Source organism: Silurus aristotelis, assembly GCF_946808225.1.
Source record: "Silurus aristotelis genome assembly, chromosome: 23".
Lineage (NCBI taxonomy): Eukaryota > Metazoa > Chordata > Actinopteri > Siluriformes > Siluridae > Silurus > Silurus aristotelis.
This window is the reverse complement of record NC_139596.1, coordinates 7987330-8007501: the sequence shown is the minus strand read 5'-3', so window position 1 is coordinate 8007501 and position 20172 is coordinate 7987330. Positions and strand designations below refer to the sequence as shown.

Sequence of the window (20172 nt, the reverse complement as noted above, 5' to 3'; positions counted from 1 at the left end):
TTACTCTACATTGTGGTCAAGCAGATCAGACATCCTGGCTAATTGTTTTGTATTCACAGTTCTCTGGGTTATAAACAGGTTCGGTCCAATCAGTAAAGCGAGAAGAACAAAATCTTCCTTACAAGATTGATATAGATTTCACAACGGTGTAACACAAAACTATATCCATTTGCAAGTCTCACCATTGGATCTTACAGTCATCATTAAAATAATTTATAAAACTGGAATCAGTGATGAAACTGAGTGAAACGCAGACCAGCGCAGTACAAAAGCACCACTCATTAATGTATAGTGAATGATTGAGGCCAGAAACCTGACTGTGGACCACCAAGCTTGGAAACATCTGCTAACTGATTTCCAGAATCCATTAGGACTAGCAGGAGCATACTGATTTTGAAAGATACTTGATGATTAATTGGTTAAATGCAATTTTCTATTTTGCAGGTTTCATTAAAGGGATGTGTGTGTGTGTGTGTGTGTGTGTGTGTGTGTGTGTGTGTGTGTGGTAAGAAGCTTCCAGACATTCATGGCTGCAATGCTCTCAAGCATTTATTCTAAAAGAAAGCCAAAAACAAAAGCAGCTCCAACGAAATAACGGTGCTGTCGGGTTTCTGCATGACATTGATGTCTTTTGAAGTCTTTATTTGTATTTTTTTTTTATAAATGTAAATTCCTCAGACTGCCTGCAAATCCAAGATATACAAAAATCTTCTTTAAAATCTCTTGGCAAAATAAAATCTCTCCGAATTACATTGTGAATAAACCCATTAAAAAGCACAAAAATTTGAGTAAAGGACAAGTCCATACACGTCGTCTTCTCTTCTATATCGAGTCTCAAAAAAAAAAATAATGATATAATCAGACCAATGGTTTAAAGGCATGACATCAAAGAAATTTACAAGAGAAAATGTTTGAGTTTGATCTCATAAAAAACACCCAAAAAACAGGTTTTAAACAGTTGATATTCCGTATTACAGAAACATCTTAATTGTATTCGAATCTCTTTTGTAACTATGATAACGACGGACAATAACAGCCTGTTCAACTTGAATGTAAGTAACGAAGCAAATGGTGTTCAAAGGAAATGTTCCTGGACAGAGTGGTGTTTGAAAAAACGCACCCAAATTACCTGGTGGTTTTCTTAACACCCTGTGTATATACACACTGATGGCCAAAAGTTACAATATGCTTCTTCGCCATACATTATTACAAAAACAATGGAAGCACACAATTAATTTGTATTTTTCAATGCTTCAGTCTTAATCATTTATAATCATTTTAACACCTTAATGATGCACTGGAACACTGACTGCACCCCAGACCTCCACATCTTACACCAGTGCCTGATCTGACTAATGATCTTGAAGCTGCATAAACACAATCCCCACAAAAATCTCATGGAAAGTCTTCCCAGAAACATGGAGGTTATTGTAGCAGTAAAAGGGGACTAAATCTGGAATACAATGTTCAACAAGCACATATCAGTTCATGTCCTACACTATAAAGACAAACGTGTCAAGACACTGGACTTTTCCAGCAATACGTGGTTTTTAGCACAAAGTGGGCGAGTTCGATGAGTAGCATGAAATTTTCCCTTCATGTAAACTAGGAGACCCCAACCAGTTCCAGCATGACAATGCCCCCAAGGCAGCTCCATGAAAATATAGTTTGAATGGGTTGGAGTAGAAGATCTTAAGTGGCCTGGTATTAAGCTCTGACCTCAAACCTTTTGAACACCTCTAGGATGGATTGGAAAGCTGACTGCACTCCAGACCTCCTCGTATGGCTGAATGAACACAGAATTTCACAAATACACTCCAAAATCTGGTGAAACATCTTCCCAAAAGAGTGATGGTCTAAATAACAAAAGGGGACTAAATGTGGAATGTCCAGTCCACTGCTGCTTTTTCTGTTGCTTGTACTGCTTCTATATGCAAGTTTCTGCATTAGGATTTGCTCAATTGTCCAACTGAAGTCAGCGATAGGCATTTCTTCCCATATCTCCTCATACATCTCACAAAGTTGTCAATTTTGTCTTGCTGACTAGTAGACTGAAACTTTCTGCTGAACTACTACTTTGGACGTTTTGTGTCTTTTTTTCTGTTGCATTCGTTTTGGAGATGTAAGTAATACATTGCTAGCATTCAACACTGTTGCTCAAAAAGAAGAAAAAAACATTTCCGGTGATGCTACGTTTCCCAGACCTCGCTCCTCCACTGCTCCTGACATATTTTGGTTGTGGAACCAGAAATGGGCAGAATGGTTGAAATTGTGTCAGTGGAAAATGTCAACAAGCTGTGTAGTTTTTTACAGAATAAATGTTGAAACATGTTGCCTCCAAACGGTGCTAAGGACCAAACTATAGTTCTTTACCCATAAAACCATTTTCAGTGGAATCTCTAATAAATATTATGCATGTACAATGTATTTGACTAGTTTCAGCTAGAACGTCCATGACTTAATAGATTTGGTTTTATTTGTATGAGCTTTAATTACCTTTACAAAGCGATGCAAAGCAGGAAAAAAATGAACCGAAGGATTACTAATGTAAAAACTAATGAAAGGGATGTGGCTTCCAGAAGGGTCTTGATTTTCATAGGTGCCTGTTGTGCTGCAATCGACTTCAAATGTGGAATTTGAGTTTCAAATTGAGAAAAAAAATGAAGAAAAATAAAAAAAAACAAACGACACGAACACCTTTAAGTTCACCTTTTTAAATAGCAGCTAATGGGACATTCTGCATGTTTTTTCCTGACTAGAGATCTGGAGTTACTATTCTAACATTAAAATCAAGTGGACGTAAAGGACAAAGGCACATTTTTTCGAATAACGGCTCGTTGTGGCAAAACTCTTAAAAATGCATAAAGGTTGGAGAGTATGTAGTATTCTTTTTACAATACAGCCATGGCCACCCATAAAAAGAAAGCAATAAAGAATGGAACTTGTTCTGAATTGTTGTGTGTTAATAATTGTATTACAGACAGTGCGGGACTGGTGAACGTTCTCTCCAATAAACTGTGGTTCAGCTCTGCATGCTTTACTCCTTACAGACTTTTTTTGTTATGGAAATTAAAGGCTTTTTAGAGGTTTCAAAGAGTTCATGAGCGTTGGGTGATGTAATCGCAGAAACCGTGTCACATGTGCGACATATTTAGAGAACTGAGACTCAACATTTCCATCATTTCCAAATGCAAAAGAAAAAAACAAACAGAAAAATAGGTAGTTGGTGTGTGTGTGTGTGTGTGTGTCAAATTTTGAATTGCTTATATTTGGCTCATCCAAGAAAAAAAAAAAAAAAAAAACCTTAATAAAGCATTTATTCAATCTGAGCCTATCGAAGCAAAATGTTACATAACGGTTCCCAAGCAAGCAGACAGTGTATGAAATTACAAATGACTAGTGCAAGAAGATTAGATCAATAATGGCAATATCCACCATCCACACTACCTCTGAAGAAATAAATACTCTGAATAGATACTCTAAAAATATATGTAGCACGCCCAGTAAACAGGAAACCAGTCTTTACTGTTAACCCTTTATCAAAAACAACCGTTTCCTTTTATACTAAACCCGTATAAACACAGCTTATCACATCGATCCATTCTCCGAATACTGCCTTATAATCCAACATCATGGCAGCTGAAAAAAACAAAGCATCTTCCCTACACTGTAGATACTCCATATCTCAAATAATGAATACACAAAACCGAATTTTGTGTCTGTGGTTAAAAGAAAGCGTTGGTCAGAGACACCAGTAGGCTGCATCAAAGCAGCTATTTCGAGACCACCATGGCAGCAGATCAAACCGCATCGAAAAGGTGTGTAAACAAACCCGCTTGTCACCATGGAGAATGTGTTTTCCATACCTACTGCTCTCCTGCTGCTCTGCCAGCATCCCTTGGTATCATCGATGGAAAGGCAATCCGAAAGGAGCCGGGGAGATAACGATCCTTGTTTTTTTTCCGTACAGAAAGACGGCCCTGCGTTTATGAGGCGTTACGCTCGCGAGCGGCGAGTGGAGAGCTTTATTGGCACTGCCAGGCAACTCGGGTGCCAGCCTGCAGGGACTGGCACAGCTGATGCCCCCCTGTCACCAGCTGTACCACGCGGGTGGATAATGGGAGGGGCGCTTCTTTCACACCAGGAGATACCATCTGGGTGCCATGGCGGGGGAGCAAAAAAGACACACTCCATCCAAAACATGCAGCATATCCATTTTCTTTTTCAAAATCACTGAACCATTTACTTTTTAAAATGTCCACACCTCTTCACTGCTATAGCTTTTATATTTATTCACTGTACATATGTTCACATAAATATATATATATTACATGCTGTACATATGCTACATATTTACCTGCACTTGTCTATTTGCACAACTGCTACTTTTTCCCACTTCTGGTATATGCCAAGCTGCATTTTGTGTCTGTCTGTCTGTCTGTCTGTCTGTCTGTCTGTCTGTCTGTCTGTCTGTCTGTCTGTCTGTCTGTCTGTCTGTCTGTCTGTCTGTCTGTCTGTCTGTCTGTCAATAATCCAACCTGCACTGGATGCAGAATTAAACAGCATAGGGTGAGAGGTATTGTAGCTCCTCCCACTTGGGTAGCATGGTCAGTTTCAAAACAAAGCAGTTACAGAAACCAAAATAAAATAAAAAACTCTCATTGCAAAGCGGTCATTCAGAAAACCAAGATTCGGGTGGACGCTTGCGTTTAACATGAACAATATCGCTTTCTGAGATCCATAAAGCAGGATTAAAGCAGGTGCCATTAATTATGCATCCTTATAAAATACCTTGGTGTGACCGTTTTAAAAATGGAAACGTACAAATTGACTCACTCTAAACAGTTCTTTAACCCTGACAGTGATACAGGTTAGAATATAACACACACATAGGGAACAGAGTTCTGAGATCTGAAAACACCAGAATGGAGACTACTGAGGGTAAAGACACAAAAAGAACGTGATTTTCCAGTCTGCTTTCAGGCTCGATGCATTTAGCACAAACATGACCCCCCGGAATCCTGCCTGTCTCAGGAACCTCGTGCTGAATGGAAGCTCAGGAGAGGCATTCTGTTTGAGTAAATCAGGAAGACTGAAGGGGTACTAGAACACTTCCTGGGAATTATCAGTAAAGCTACATGGGAAATAACGTCTATGATGTGAGGACACAGGTTATCACTTATTATAGGAATATACCCCAAAGATAGCTTTCCTATAAAAGTTAATCCTGAAGTGTTTTATTTCTCTTATACTCCCTATAACACTTTTTTTTCGTCCTTGTGAATGAGCTGTTACTATAGAAACAGTGAAAACTAGTCAGATTCTAAGTTTTTACAATGCTGTGTGAATTATCTTTTAAGATCTATAGAAACTAAATCCGAGGATATTACTAAAGATATAAATCTAAACATGCTCTAAGGATACTAGATGCTACGCATAACCGTTAGTTGTTGTGGTGTCTTGCAGTGAAAGTGGAAAGTCTGAGCGACAGCTAAATTCCTGTGTTTGTTATAACTGATATAAACCCCAGACACCAGTCCCCCTCATTTTCCTTCCTTTTGAAGTCAATAAGACAAAAATATTCAGCTTGTCATGTGACTGAGAAACCACAAAGCAAAGAAAATGCCTCTGTCCTGAGGACTTTCCCATGAAGGAAAATTGTTGATCATGTGGAGCATCCGAAAACCATGAGAATGAGCTTTTACCATAGAACCTAATTAGTACTGAGTGTAGGTTTAAAACATGCACAGCAGCACGAATTGAGAAGTGCTGTGGTATTTTATCAGGAGAAACAATAGCGAACGGCTCTATTCGGATGGGATTTTTTTACAGGGTGGACGTCCAGAGTACGTTTCTTTCCTCAATGATAAAACTCTCACATCCGAACAGCGAAAAAAACAATCACTGGACTGTGTTTTCTCAGACCACTGCAAATATAAATGATAAAAGCAGTTAGTATTCACTTAGAAAGTTACATTAATATAAATATTTAAGGACCGAGCGGTGATACAATTAGGAATTGTTTACAGAAAAATAAAACTTAATGATTTTCTGCATAAGTACATATAAAGTAATGCTTTATACATTTATACCTGTTGCTGCATTGTATTAATCAGCCTGCAGGATCGTGCTTTTTCTTAATAATTTTAGTTCTGAAACTGCTTTCCCAGGTCTTCTGAGGTGTTCTTGTCTACACCATGTATATGGCCGAGTGCCTCTTCTAAAGCACACTGACTTGGAAAGTGTTCACTATTTGGGTTAAGGTGTCTGATCTGTATAATACAAGATTAAATTCAGCAAACAACAGAAGTCAAACATCACTTTTCCAGCATTAGATGAAATCTGCATAGAAAATGATAGGCGATAGCAATGAAAAACAGGAGACAAAACCCCATTCAGGTGGAATTAAATGTACATGGGGTTATAACCCTGTTTTACTCTGTCATTTTATTCTCATCTGAATTGGCCATGCTGATGTTTTTCTCCGTCCTCTTAGAAAATTACTAGCCAAATTATAGATTTTTTTTGACCAAATAGTTTAATTTCAGTTGTGGATAGATGCCAGTGATTTTCAAAAATTCTTCTTTTTTCCTACTAGTGCATGGATGCTAACTGTATACGTTGCGATTATCATGTTAGTGCATTTTCTGATTTTTGCTGTTGAAATCAAAAAAAATTTACTTACTTATGCCTATGGTTGGTCGGTGAATCTAACAAATACTATGGGATGTTAATACCCAGAAGTCAACCGACAATGGATTATACTAATAACGAGAGCTAGGTTGGATCATACTTGCCAATAACCAATTAATCGATCAATAGTTCTTTAAATGGATACTGAATTAAAAACAAACATAAAACTCCAAGTAAAATAGTACTGAACTTACAAAATAAAAAAAAAAACGATATTGAATCATGAAAATATATCAATTTAAATATATAATTACATAATAAATCAATAATTAATAATAATTATAATATAGCGCCCTCCGTCCACGCACCATCTCACGCGTAAAAAAAAACAGCACGTGGCATCAGTGAATTGCCTTTAGAGACCGCTCTCGTAATGATAGCGGTCCGGAAGCTGGAAAAACTATCGGTATGGATTTTCGCCGATATCCGATCGTTCCAGCAATCAACTATCGGTGCCACGACCTCTTATTAATAACTACGGGAATTTTCAGTTTAAAAGCCAACCTTTATTATCAAATACAGATATGGTATGAGTAAAACATATATTTAAAAAACATATATTTCCTGGCATTGTTCAAAGGGCCGTTCCAAAAGTGGGGGCGGACCGTAGTTTGGGGACCCCTGGTTTACAGTGTGAACATATATGCGTCTCGATGCGTCCCAGAGAGCCTGATCCACTGCCTCACTGCCCTGGCTGGAAACTTAGTAATCACTATGGGATCACTATGATCCACTGCATCTAGCATGCACCACTGTGAACCACTCTGAATTTAAACCAGCAGAAAAGAAAACAGCTGCTCTCCGTTGCTTCTTCTATTGTCTCATATGCCCTCCATAAGGTTTATTAGAAGACCACGTGAGTGAAGAGCACATAAAATGAAAACAAGTATAGCATAAGCTGCCGCAAGAAATGTGCATGACACCCGTCCTCAAGTAGTACGCAATCTGAACACAATCGGTCAGAGATGCTTTCAAAATGCAGCTGTAAACATCATTCAAGGCAGATATTAATCCCAGGTGTAAACTCCCTCTCTGTCCGTATCTGTATCTCTCTCTCTCCCTCTATATATGTCTCATTTCCTCTCTCTCCCCCTGTGCCCTCTCTGCCTGTATCTCCCTCTCTCTATATATCTGTCTCCTCTCTGTCTGATCTCTCTCTCTCTCTCTCTCTCTCTCTCTCTCCGCATTTGTCCCTCTCGCTCTCCCTGTTTTTCTCCCTCTATATATCTCTTTCCTTTTCTCTCTTTCCTGTCTTCTCGCTGTCTGATCTTTCCCTCTCCCTGTCTGTCTATACCTGTCTCTCTTTCTCTCCCTGTATCTCTTTCTCCACATATTTCACCCTGTCTCTCTCTCCATCTCCATCTGTCTTCCTCCCTCCCTTTCTCCCTCTCTCTCTCTCTCTCTGTCCGCATTTGTCCCTCTCGCTCTCCCTGTTTTCCTCCCTCTATATATCTCTTTCCTTTTCTCTCTTTCCTGTCTCCTCTCTGTCTGATCTTTCCCTCTCCCTCTCTGTCTATACCTGTCTCTCTTTCTCTCCCTGTATCTCTTTCTCCCCATATTTCACCCTGTCTCTCTCTCCATCTCCATCTGTCTTCCTCCCTCCCTCCCTTCTCTCTCTCTCTCTCTCTCTCTCTCTCTCTCTCTCTCTCTCTCTCTCTCTCTCTCTCTTTCTCTCTCTCTCTCTACCTTCACCCACCTCCCTGTTTGTATCTGTCTCTCTCTCTTCCCCATCTTTCTCTGTCTGTATCTCTCCCTTTCTCTCTCAACCTCTCTGTCAATCCGTCCTTCTCTCCCCCTCCCTTCTCCCTCTCTCCAGGTCATGACCCACGCTTACTCGTCACGTGCCAGCGTTATGATTCTGTAAAGATTCTGTTTTCTGGCTGATTTCCCAGCTCCTGCCTACTGGTCAGACGAGGCGAGACTGTGAGCGAGCCACTGTGCAGGACTCTTTATTTCACATCTGATGTAGTGCACTTAAGTAGAAAGCAGCGAGCCATTTGGGATTCGACCGATGACTTGCACAAAGCTGAAGTTTTTCCTAGGCGTAAGCAGCTGCCTTTTGTTTTTTTGTTCTCCCTCGCTCATCCTGAACACACAGTTTAACTGTGGAGAGAACAAACAAGCACAAACACAACACAATTCTCATCAGCGGACACAGACACGTAATCTGACATTAGGGACTGAAGTGGAAAAGATCGAGCTGAAGAGCTCATTCCATACACAGATCCAGACAAGCCTTGCATTTCATTAGGTAGGATATTAGTGTGGGGGTGAAGCCGACAGCAGGCCAGTGTTTGGAGTTTAGAGGACTCGGTGTTCACATATCCAGGACCGGTGGTTTACAGGAGGAAAGGCTGTGGCTGTACAACCCAGTTACCTCCAGCAATCACTTCCAGCCTTCTGACGTTGTGTGACAGGACACACAGCACGACCAGGACAGATGTTTAACATCTGGTTGTTGCCCTGTTTTATGAAAACAGTCCGGCGAATAGTAAATAACCGTCTACAATCACAGTGTGTGTGTGTGTGTTCCCTTTGCGGATGAGATGCTAAGCTAGCGTTAGCATTAGCAGACTAGCAGGACACTACTAACATGGAAGCTGCATTCCCGAGGTCGTCAACAACAACAACAACCACCAACACCACCACCACCACCACCACCAACACAACAGCAGCAGCAGACGCTATTCGGAAACACGCCGAGGTTATTGTATAGATGCCTCCCCACACGGGAAGCGGCTCGGGTGGCTCCGCAGCTAGCTCGAACGCTACACGGTATCAATGGACAACTTACCGATAACGTCGAGGCAGAGGTTCGTGAGGGAAAAGCGAGGCGTTTAACGGGACCGGAGCTCACTTCTCTCTGCTAATGACAGCCTCCGTTTCCGTTCCTAATCCATATCTGACGCATAATGAGAGCTTTTTTCGGTGGAGGGGGGCTACAGTACAGGCAGTCAAGTCAGCTAGTGGCCATATTTAATCTTCGCCATCCCGACAACAGCAGCACCTCATCCCAGCTCCACCGCTCCACTGGCAGCGCTCAGCGCTCCCACACGGCCGCCTGACTGCGACAGCAAAACACGAGCAACACCGACACCTGCTGGTCAAACTTGCGGAACTGCACCTGCTTTTATTTACATACACCGCAGGCGCGCTAACGTTTTAACTGTTTCCCAATGAAGAGCCAAAAAATGAACTTGAGTGCATTTAATGGTATAATGTTGTATTATATTGAACTGCATTATATTTAGTTATATAATCATGTAGTCATATACTAATAATAAGTTCATGGTTCCTCTTATTTATGATTTCATATTATTATATTTAATTATTCTCTATATAATGTATTGTATATCATAGATTCTCCTCATATATATATATATATATCATCTGTATATACAGTGTGTATACATTTTGTACAGTTGTGCATACATTGTACACACCCCAAATTCTCTACACATATTGTGCCTTACGTACGTCCTGTTTAGTAGTGTAGTATGCTAAGAATATATATATTCTTAAAATACTAATCACCACTTTCTGCACATGTTTACATTGTCCAGAGCCTTTATATGTATAGTACTTACTTAACAGCTCATGCACATATATACACTTACATATTGCATGCTGTACATATATGAACATATTATTCTTCACATTTCCTCCATTACAATTCTACCATTTGAAGCAAAGGTTTTAATTGAGGGTTGCAACACTGTGTACATGCTGTCTTTTTTTTAACAACAGTCTATATACATCTGGGAACTAAGGAAACTGGAGTTTTCAGAGAAGAACTTCATCCCATTTGTGTCTGATACAGGATTTTAGTCTTTTTTTTTTTTCATTTCATAATGGTAAAATGTTTTCAATTGGTTAATGGTCTGGACTGCAGACAGGCCAATTCAGCATCTGGACTACTACAAAGTCATGCTGTTATAATATGCCCTTCAGCATTAATCATATATTTTAAGATGTGCAATCTGTCCATTCTATAGGCACTATTGCACCCCATACCATCAGGGATGCATCTTCCCTTTAATCTGAAAAATGTAATGTCATCTGACCAAAGAACAGTTTTTCACTTTGCCTCAGTCCATTATAAATAAGCTTTAGCACTGAGAAGAGGGTAAAGTTTCTAGATCATGTTCACGTATATATTCTTCTTTTCCTAATAAAGCTTTAAAATGTATTTGTGAATAACAATGACACAGCAAACTGTGCTTATAGAAATTGATTTTTGCAGGTGTTTCAGAGCCTGCTTCATTTCCTCACTTTAAATAAGTACAAAGATATACTGCAAAAACAACGTAAAAAAAAAAACATTTATAGTACAATAGAGTTCAATGCCTAATACAGATATTAACGCTATAGGCAACGCAGATATACGCTTGTAATATCAATGAGCACACACAAAGTGACACAAAGTTGTTTCTAAGTTTTTAAAAATGATTTCAATTTCTGTCAGGATTTTATGTAGGTGAGTTAATTTGTTAAAAAAAAAAAAAAAAAAAAGGCCAACCTCTGCTCCTAGGCTTCAGTTTGGTTAAAAAATCTGAATATAAACTCTGAAAATAAAAAAGCTGTCGACTGTATTAATGCATGTACATTTTTATTTTATTCAAAATGACATTCTATCCTTTGTATTAACTTTTCTTATTTTATATGTAACTTTTTTTCATTTGTCACTAGACTACACAAACCCAACCATTAAAGTATTTATTAAAAGCGCTTTTACTTTACCATTTTAAAACATTTAAATCATAACATATATGACATACCTTTTGTAACTATACAACAGCAAATATATAATATGAAACATAAAATATTTTAATATGCGTTGGGGTTATGTAACTAGTCTACATTGTACATTTTTATTTTAAAATAATTATATATTAAAATATTTTTTTAAACGTTTAAAACTCAAGTCTCCTACTTAATAATATTTACATAATATTCTTAACAAAATATAATCTCTAGGCACATTAAACATTAAAAACATTAGTTTTACATGATAGTCTGTAAACATGACACATGGCTCTGCATTAAGACAAAGAAATGCTCAATCATTTATATATAAAAGAAGAAATTCACATTCTTTTAAAAATAAAAAATATAATTATAACAGAATAAACATTATTGTCATTATTATTATTATTGTGTTTATGAATAATAATAATAATAATAATAATAATAATAATAATAATAATAATAATAATAGCATAAGGGCACAAAAAAGTTTAATTACGTCGATCCGATAAATTTTCGGTACTCCTGTTTGATGCAGCTAAATACAGTATCATAAAAGTGTCTGCCTGGTGCCATTAGATCTGTAACCACCTCACTGTGGTTCATGTTTGGCAGCACATACAGGGTGGCAGTGACGGAGAGTGAAGTGAGGAGCTCACAGAGTCGTACTGACGACGCCACGGGAACTATGATGTCATTAGTGCCATGGATTAATCCTACTGGAGGAAGTCTGTAAGAAAACACAGGGAGTCAGGATCAGTGTGACACATCATCAGAATCAAAATACTTTATTAAGGGAAATATAGTTGTGGATAATAATAATAATAATAATAATAATATTATTATTATAATATTAGGGAAATTGTTTTGTTGCAGGGATTCTAAATCAGCTTGGTTTCCTATTAGCAGTTTAGTTAAAGTGAATAAGAAATGTATTAATTCATTAACAGTAGTCTGTTATTTACAATTATGATGCAGATACCAATTTTTCCTATACTGAAATATGAATATGAGTTGATACCAAAATCCATCAAATATTATAAAGCTTAATTAAACTTTGACATAAAAAATTACATACTATGTATATGAAAAGTATAAAAAATAAATATAATAAACTATATATCGGAGAAATATGATCGAAGAAATCAAATTGCAACATTCAAACATTTATTCTTTATACTTTTTTGATTAGAATTTGATTTCTTTGATCATATTTCTCAGATTTTCATTAATTGACTAATATTCGCACCATACTGATTCTGAGTATCCTGTTTATCATGATCATCTCCACACAAACTATTGATGAGTAGTTTAACAAAACTGTTCCCACCATCCAGTCATTTAAGCTGCTCATACAGTGTATATAAAAAGTTCTACACACCCCTGATAAAGGTATTTTGTAATTGAAAATGTGACCTCGTGATTACCTGTGTCATTTGTTTTCCACTTGTGTAACACAGCAACCAAAAAAACCCCCAAAAAAGCACAATGTTAATTGAACACACTTGTTAAATACCTGTCTATCTGGTCCTTATTCAGCTTCCTGATTCGAGCTGTAGGCGAGTAGTACTCAAAGTTCTCTGTTCCGTCCATGGCTTTGTGCATGGCGGAGATGTATTCGACGGCTCGCGTCTTCTCGTGTTCGTAATGGTCTGTTATATTGTACACGCCACTCAAACCTGCACGACAACCAGTGTGTTTTGTGTGAGGACATGAAGCAGACACGGAGTGTATTTCAGCTTGTCCTAAAAGTACTAAAGTGCAGATCTTAATTTAAGAGCTACAAACAAGACCGTGTTTACCTATGATGCCTTTAATCGAGTTGATCGTTTCTTTCTGTTTGATTGGCTCGATGAACAGCGACTCTGCACCTTCCAGTAGAAACACTGTGGTCAGTATGCACAGATGAGCTCCTGCCGAGTGGCCGATTAACACAATATTATCCTACATGACAGGACGAAACAAAATGCAGTCAGAGGAACATTTATAATGCAAGAAATCAAGATGAAGGTTAATGTTTGCATTATGTGCTTTTTAAACATCCCATTCCACATTTAGTCCCCATTCGCTCTTATAATTCCCTCCATTGCCCTGGGAAGATGTTCCACTACATTTGTGTTCACCAGGGTGTTAGTAAAGTCTTGTACTGATGTAGGGTGAGGAGGTCTGGGGTGCAGTCAGTGTTCATCCTTCACATTTGCATTCATCCTAAAGGTGCTCTGTAGGGTTAGGATCAGAGTTCAATGGCAGCCCAAGATCTTCCACTCCAAACTATGTAAACTGTATCTAAACTGAGTTTGCTTGGTGCACAGGGGCACTGCCATGCTGGAACAGGATTGGGTTTTCAAATGAACGCAAAAATGTATTATGAACACATCCAAAGACGTCCTGTACAATTGTGTGCCTCTAGATTTGTGGTAACTGTTTGGAGAAGAACCACATATGGCAGAGAAGGTCAGGTGTCCCAACACTTTCGTGTACTTCCTGTTTAAAGACTTGTAAATAGGATATTTAACAGATGTCCTTATCCAGAGTGACCAACATTTATGTCATTCAAACAACTGAGCAGCTGTGAGGTTAAGGGCCTTGCTCAGGGGCCCGGGAGTGGCGACTTGCTGTGGCTGAGATTTAAACTCGCCAACTTTAGATCCATAGTCCGATGCCTTAGCCACTAAGCTACCACCTTTTAAGACCTAGTTAAAAAAGGTACTTTGGTACTAAAAATCCATAGGGCAACCTGGAATTCTGAGGTCAGTTATGCAAAATTGTATACAAGTATAAAATGATAGTGTAATGTATAGAGTGATGCTTGAGATCATTTTAAATTCATTCAAAAACGACCTACTTATCATTCTTATTAAATAGCATTCTTATTGACCGACTCGTAAAAACCCCTAAACACTAAACAGCTCACTGGAGCAATTCACATGTTCAGTCTAATCAGAAATAATTGAATATCTCATTTGCATTTCTAATGGTATTTTAATTATTGTTTTTTTTTTCCAACAGCTAGCAGTAAGATAAAGATCAATTTTAACAATGCAAACACTGCAACATAATGAGGGATGTGTGTTGTATTTTCAAAACAGTTACTAAAACAAACTATACATTTATATATTCAGGTGACAAATTAAAGGAAAATTGGTGCCACTGTTACACTGCTGAAACCTTTTGCTGGCATGGTTTAAGTCCACATCGATCCAATGATAAAATGCTTCTTTCGTGGGGGAAAAGTCTCTCTTAGAATGACTGCCACCTTCCACAGGGTATTAAGGGCTCACTGAATGGTTTGATGAGGTGGTAAAGGATGTAAAGCATTTGAATTCACAGACTCTAGATCTTTAAACACCTGGGAGAGATTTTGGAGCAACCTTATTCCACCACTATTATCAAAATACTATCTGAAGCACAGTAATCCCCTGTTTATAAACGCAAAAAAGCAATAAACTGACACCACCACTTTTTTTATGTATACAGTACTTCATCTTCTTCTTCTGGCTTCTTCCATTAGGTGTCACCACAGCAGATCATCCGTCTCCATACCCCCCCTGTCCTCTACATTTGCCTTTTTCAAACCAACTACCTGCATGTCTTCCCACATCTATAAACCATTTTATGTATACAGTACTGTACCGTATTTACATTTTACTTCATTTTAGAAATTTTTATTAATACATTTCATTATTCCAACATAAAACTCCATAAAAACAATTCCCCATACGTTTTTTGGTCTATCCTGCTATCCGTCGAGAGCCCGGGAAAATCGGCCAGACATATTAGTTATGTGGCGAATGTGATTCCACGATAAACAGAACCGCGGTAAAGCGGGGGAATTACTGTATTTCTGAAGAATGGCGTTCGTTATTCCAGGACAGATTAATATACATTCTTTATTAGGGCAGTTGTTCTTGTTGCTCATGGTGGCTGATGGTGGCCTCAAGCATTATAACAATTCATATTGTATTTTCCTTTAATTGGTCACCTGACTCTGTCTTACAAGATTACTTACTTTGTCAAGACCGAAAGAATGTCCATTCTCTCTGACCCACATCAGACTGTCACTTATGTCCTGAACCATTTTTGATACGTTACCCTAAAAGTTAACACATTAAACAGCATGAACCCCATAACCTAGATGAAGCATAGATAGAAAAGCAGTAGGCTATGCACTCTACATGATTAAAATAGCACAAAATAAAAAGCACACCTTTGGATAAATGGAATAATCAGGACAAATCACTGAAGCATTAAGTTCTTCAGCCATTTGTAGAGCAAGTAGACAGTACATGGATCTCTCTCCTGAGCCCCAGGCTCCTCCATAGACAAACACTACTACTGGGACAAGCTCCGTTTCTGACTGGCCCAATCTTGGAGAGTGGTACAAGTCTAATTTGTTACCACTGTGACCAAAGGGAATGTCCTGTAAACATAGAAACGTGTAAGAGAGTGTGAGACAGCTTCTGACCTTCTGATCTACTGAAGCAAGACGTCTCAGTATCGTAATTGACGTTGTTGAACGAACTTAACAAAGCTTTCTATCATGTCTTTTCTTTTGCTATGCCTAGATAAAAATTTGAAAAAGAGGTGACTCACTTTCACACAGTGCTGACTACTGGTTTTCTTGTACCACACTTTCCACTGGAAGTATAACTTGCTGTACTGCAGATACTTCATCATTTCCAGCACTGCCCTCGTCACTCGGTAGATTCGCCTTCAGCAGAATATTGAGATTTGATATAGAATTTCTGTAGTGTTTTAAATATCTACATCATAAAATAAGCTTCAAAAGAATTTTCCCTCTTTAAGTAAACCTACCAGGGTTTAAGAGCCTCGGTGTATTTTTTGTACCCGGGTTTATCAGGCCATCCATAGAACCACTGGGCGATAAGCGAGATACTGTAAGGAAGAGCTACAAATATTGCAGCAGCTGCAACAGGAAGCCTCATATTGTACTTAATCCCCATCCTGGAAACAAATCACATGATTAGACTTTTCTATACTGATGTATGTTTACTGTTATGCTTTTATTGACTTTTTTTTTCTCAAATGTGCAACTGGAAGCTTCTGTCAACAAATTCCCTTTAAGTCACCAAATTCCACATACTCAGCAATTTTTATTCTGACCCTGACTGGAGTTATATTGGAAATGTTCTAATACTTTATACCGTATACACCGTTGTCAAATATATAAATCTAGTTGATGAAATGAGGTGTGTATGGTGGATGTCTAAGACACAATTCAAACTCAAACTTTGTGTTCGTATCACTACACTAAAGAGAGAGAGTGAGAGAGAGAGAGAGAGAGAGAGAGAGAGAGAGAGAGAGAGAGAGAGAGAGAGAGAGAGTGAGAGAGAGAGATAGAAAAAGGAGAAGTTGTTCAAGTACCAACGATGTACAAATGTTACACCACAAGTGACGAAGAGGAACTCGTTTTACAGATGTTGACATTAAATGAAACTAAAATAGAAAATTGTTTGACAAAATGTACAATATATAGTTCTGTTATGATACATAATGTTGATAATTCCAGATCTGTTGTGGTATAAAAATAATAAAACTTATACTGTTCAATGGAAATAATAAGTTCCTATGTGCTAAAGGCAACAGAGTTTGGAATCATTGATTGTTTTTCGATTACAGCATGCCCTAATGTGTTTTATTCCTTACATATAACGTTATTACAATAGTAAGAATTATTTTCACTATTATAATAAAAGACATGTTTCCCAAAAGGCATTGGAAAGCATGTGACGTCACTTACATGTTATAGAATGAAGCTCCAGAGTCCTTAGATTTAAAATGCATAAAGAACTCACTGAGACACAATAACAGTGCAGTCACCAGTGTGATCTTCAGGTGTTTCTCAGTGTGTGGTGCAGCAGAGCACTTAGTCAGAGTGACTTAGTTTCCTATGCACGTGTGTTTAAATCAACAGGAAATAAAGGTGCGTGTAAACAACTCACCACAAAACGGCAAACTCGTCTGTGAGCCAAACCGGAAGATGGACATCTAATCAAACTGTTACTGTTGGTTTTAAGAGTGGATTTAATTCATATTATTTAGTAGAATAGAGTAAGAAAGTCTGACATTCAGCTGAGCGACACTAGACTTCCGCATCGTGACGTAGAATCATTCCTCCTTCCTATTGGTTGCTTTTGGAAAAGACGGGGCTGCATGTTCAAAGAAACGCCCACGTTTGTGTGCGTGTTTTTGTGTGTGTGTGTGTGTGTGTGTGTGTGTGTGTGTGTGTGTGTGTGTGTGCTCGCGCGTGTAGCGATGTAGTGATGAAAACATACTGCACTGCAAATATACATGTAGTTTAGGATTTGTATTAATTTGGATTACAGCTTTATAGTGCACATTTTTGGAATGTGTAATGATTTGGGTTGAAGCCCTGTAGTGCACGTTTCTGGGAGGTAATGTAGTGATTTGGGTTACAGCCCTGTAGTGCACTATACTATGATGTTTAGTGAGTTGGGTTACAGCCCTGTAGTGATTTGTGTTACAGCCCTGTAGTGCACGTTTCTGGGCAGTAGTGTAGTGATTTGGGTTACAGCCCTGTAGTGCACGTTTCTGGGCAGTAGTGAAGTGATTTGGGTTACAGCCCTGTAGTGCACGTTTCTAGGCAGTAGTGTAGTGATTTGGGTTACAGCCCTGTAGTGCAGTGATTTGGGTTACAACCCTGTAGTGCACGTTTCTGGGCAGTAGTGTAGTGATTTGGGTTACAGCCCTGTAGTGCACGTTTCTGGGCAGTAGTGTAGTGATTTGGGTTTACAGCCCTGTAGTGCACGTTTCTGGGCAGTAGTGTAGTGATTTGGGCTACAGCCCTGTAGTGCACGTTTCTGGGCAGTAGTGTAGTGATTTGGGTTACAGCCCTGTAGTGCAGTGATTTGGGTTACAACCCTGTAGTGCACGTTTCTGGGCAGTAGTGTAGTGATTTGGGTTACAGCCCTGTAGTGCACGTTTCTGGGCAGTAGTGTAGGGATTTGGGTTACAGCCCTGTAGTGCACGTTTCTGGGCAGTAGTGTAGTGATTTGGGTTACAGCTCTGTAGTGCACGTTTCTGGGCAGTAGTGTAGTGATTTGGGTTACAGCCCTGTAGTGCAGTGATTTGGGTTACAACCCTGTAGTGCACGTTTCTGGGCAGTAGTGTAGTGATTTGGGTTACAGCCCTGTAGTGCACGTTTCTGGGCAGTAGTGTAGTGATTTGGGTTACAGCCCTGTAGTGCACGTTTCTGGGCAGTAGTGTAGTGATTTGGGTTACAGCCCTGTAGTGCACGTTTCTGGGCAGTAGTGTAGTGATTTGGGTTACAGCCCTGTAGTGCACGTTTCTGGGCAGTAGTGTAGTGATTTGGGTTACAGCCCTGTAGTGCACGTTTCTGGGCAGTAGTGTAGTGATTTGGGTTACAGCCCTGTAGTGCACGTTTCTGGGCAGTAGTGTAGTGATTTGGGTTTACAGCCCTGTAGTGCACGTTTCTGGGCAGTAGTGTAGTGATTTGGGTTACAGCCCTGTAGTGCACGTTTCTGGGCAGTAGTGTAGTGATTTGGGTTACAGCCCTGTAGTGCACGTTTCTGGGCAGTAGTGTAGTGATTTGGGTTACAGCCCTGTAGTGCACGTTTCTGGGCAGTAGTGTAGTGATTTGGGTTACAGCCCTGTAGTGCACGTTTCTGGGCAGTAATGTAGTGATTTGGGTTACAGCCCTGTAGTGCACGTTTCTGGGCAGTAGTGTAGTGATTTGGGTTTACAGCCCTGTAGTGCACGTTTCTGGGCAGTAGTGTAGTGATTTGGGTTTACAGCCCTGTAGTGCACGTTTCTGGGCAGTAGTGTAGTGATTTGGGTTACAGCCCTGTAGTGCACGTTTCTGGGCAGTAATGTAGTGATTTGGGTTACAGCCCTGTAGTGCACGTTTCTGGGCAGTAGTGTAGTGATTTGGGTTACAGCCCTGTAGTGCACGTTTCTGGGCAGTAGTGTAGTGATTTGGGCTACAGCCCTGTAGTGCACGTTTCTGGGCAGTAGTGTAGTGATTTGGGTTACAGCCCTGTAGTGCAGTGATTTGGGTTACAACCCTGTAGTGCACGTTTCTGGGCAGTAGTGTAGTGATTTGGGTTACAGCCCTGTAGTGCACGTTTCTGGGCAGTAGTGTAGGGATTTGGGTTACAGCCCTGTAGTGCACGTTTCTGGGCAGTAGTGTAGTGATTTGGGTTACAACCCTGTAGTGCACGTTTCTGGGCAGTAGTGTAGTGATTTGGGTTACAGCCCTGTAGTGCACGTTTCTGGGCAGTAGTGTAGGGATTTGGGTTACAGCCCTGTAGTGCACGTTTCTGGGCAGTAGTGTAGTGATTTGGGTTACAGCCCTGTAGTGCACGTTTCTGGGCAGTAGTGTAGTGATTTGGGTTACAGCCCTGTAGTGCACGTTTCTGGGCAGTAGTGTAGTGATTTGGGTTACAGCCCTGTAGTGCACGTTTCTGGGCAGTAGTGTAGTGATTTGGGTTACAGCCCTGTAGTGCACGTTTCTGGGCAGTAGTGTAGTGATTTGGGTTACAGCCCTGTAGTGCACGTTTCTGGGCAGTAGTGTAGTGATTTGGGTTACAGCCCTGTAGTGCACGTTTCTGGGCAGTAGTGTAGTGATTTGGGTTACAGCCCTGTAGTGCACGTTTCTGGGCAGTAGTGTAGTGATTTGGGTTACAGCCCTGTAGTGCACGTTTCTGGGCAGTAATGTAGTGATTTGGGTTA

At 39.5% G+C, this 20172-nt stretch overlaps 2 protein-coding genes across 12 annotated transcripts in view; both read right to left on the bottom strand.

Annotated features, from left to right (window-relative positions):
- Positions 1-9955, bottom strand: part of wdfy3 (WD repeat and FYVE domain containing 3) — a 95044-nt gene extending 85089 nt beyond the window's left edge. For 6 of the 10 annotated variants that reach the window (XM_083526765.1, XM_083526768.1, XM_083526769.1 and 3 more), the window contains exon 1: positions 3867-4101. In XM_083526765.1, coding sequence (XP_083382891.1) covers positions 3867-3895 — 29 coding nt within the window. In that variant the 5' untranslated portion in view covers positions 3896-4101. Of the gene's footprint in view, positions 1-3866; positions 4102-9487 lie in introns of those variants that run through there. The other 4 variants (XM_083526771.1, XM_083526772.1, XM_083526775.1 and 1 more) reach the window with 2 other exon arrangements.
- A 1957-nt stretch (positions 9956-11912) lies between these two features.
- LOC310718266 (uncharacterized protein) lies at positions 11913-17575 on the bottom strand (the record flags this gene model as incomplete). 2 transcript variants are annotated; one of them, XM_083527022.1, is made up of 9 exons in its annotated part: positions 17403-17575; positions 17201-17254; positions 16255-16404; positions 16033-16150; positions 15647-15859; positions 15449-15532; positions 13242-13383; positions 12956-13118; positions 11935-12169 (listed from the first exon to the last, which is right to left on the bottom strand). In XM_083527022.1, the coding sequence occupies exons 2-9, from the start codon at positions 17242-17244 to the stop codon at positions 11935-11937; spliced, it is 1149 nt and encodes a 382-aa protein (XP_083383148.1). In that variant the 5' UTR covers positions 17245-17254; positions 17403-17575. The 2 variants fall into 2 exon arrangements, with proteins under 2 accessions (XP_083383149.1, XP_083383148.1); XM_083527023.1 differs by lacking the exon at positions 17201-17254 and having other exon boundaries at positions 11913-12169.
- Positions 17576-20172: the final 2597 nt, after the last annotated feature.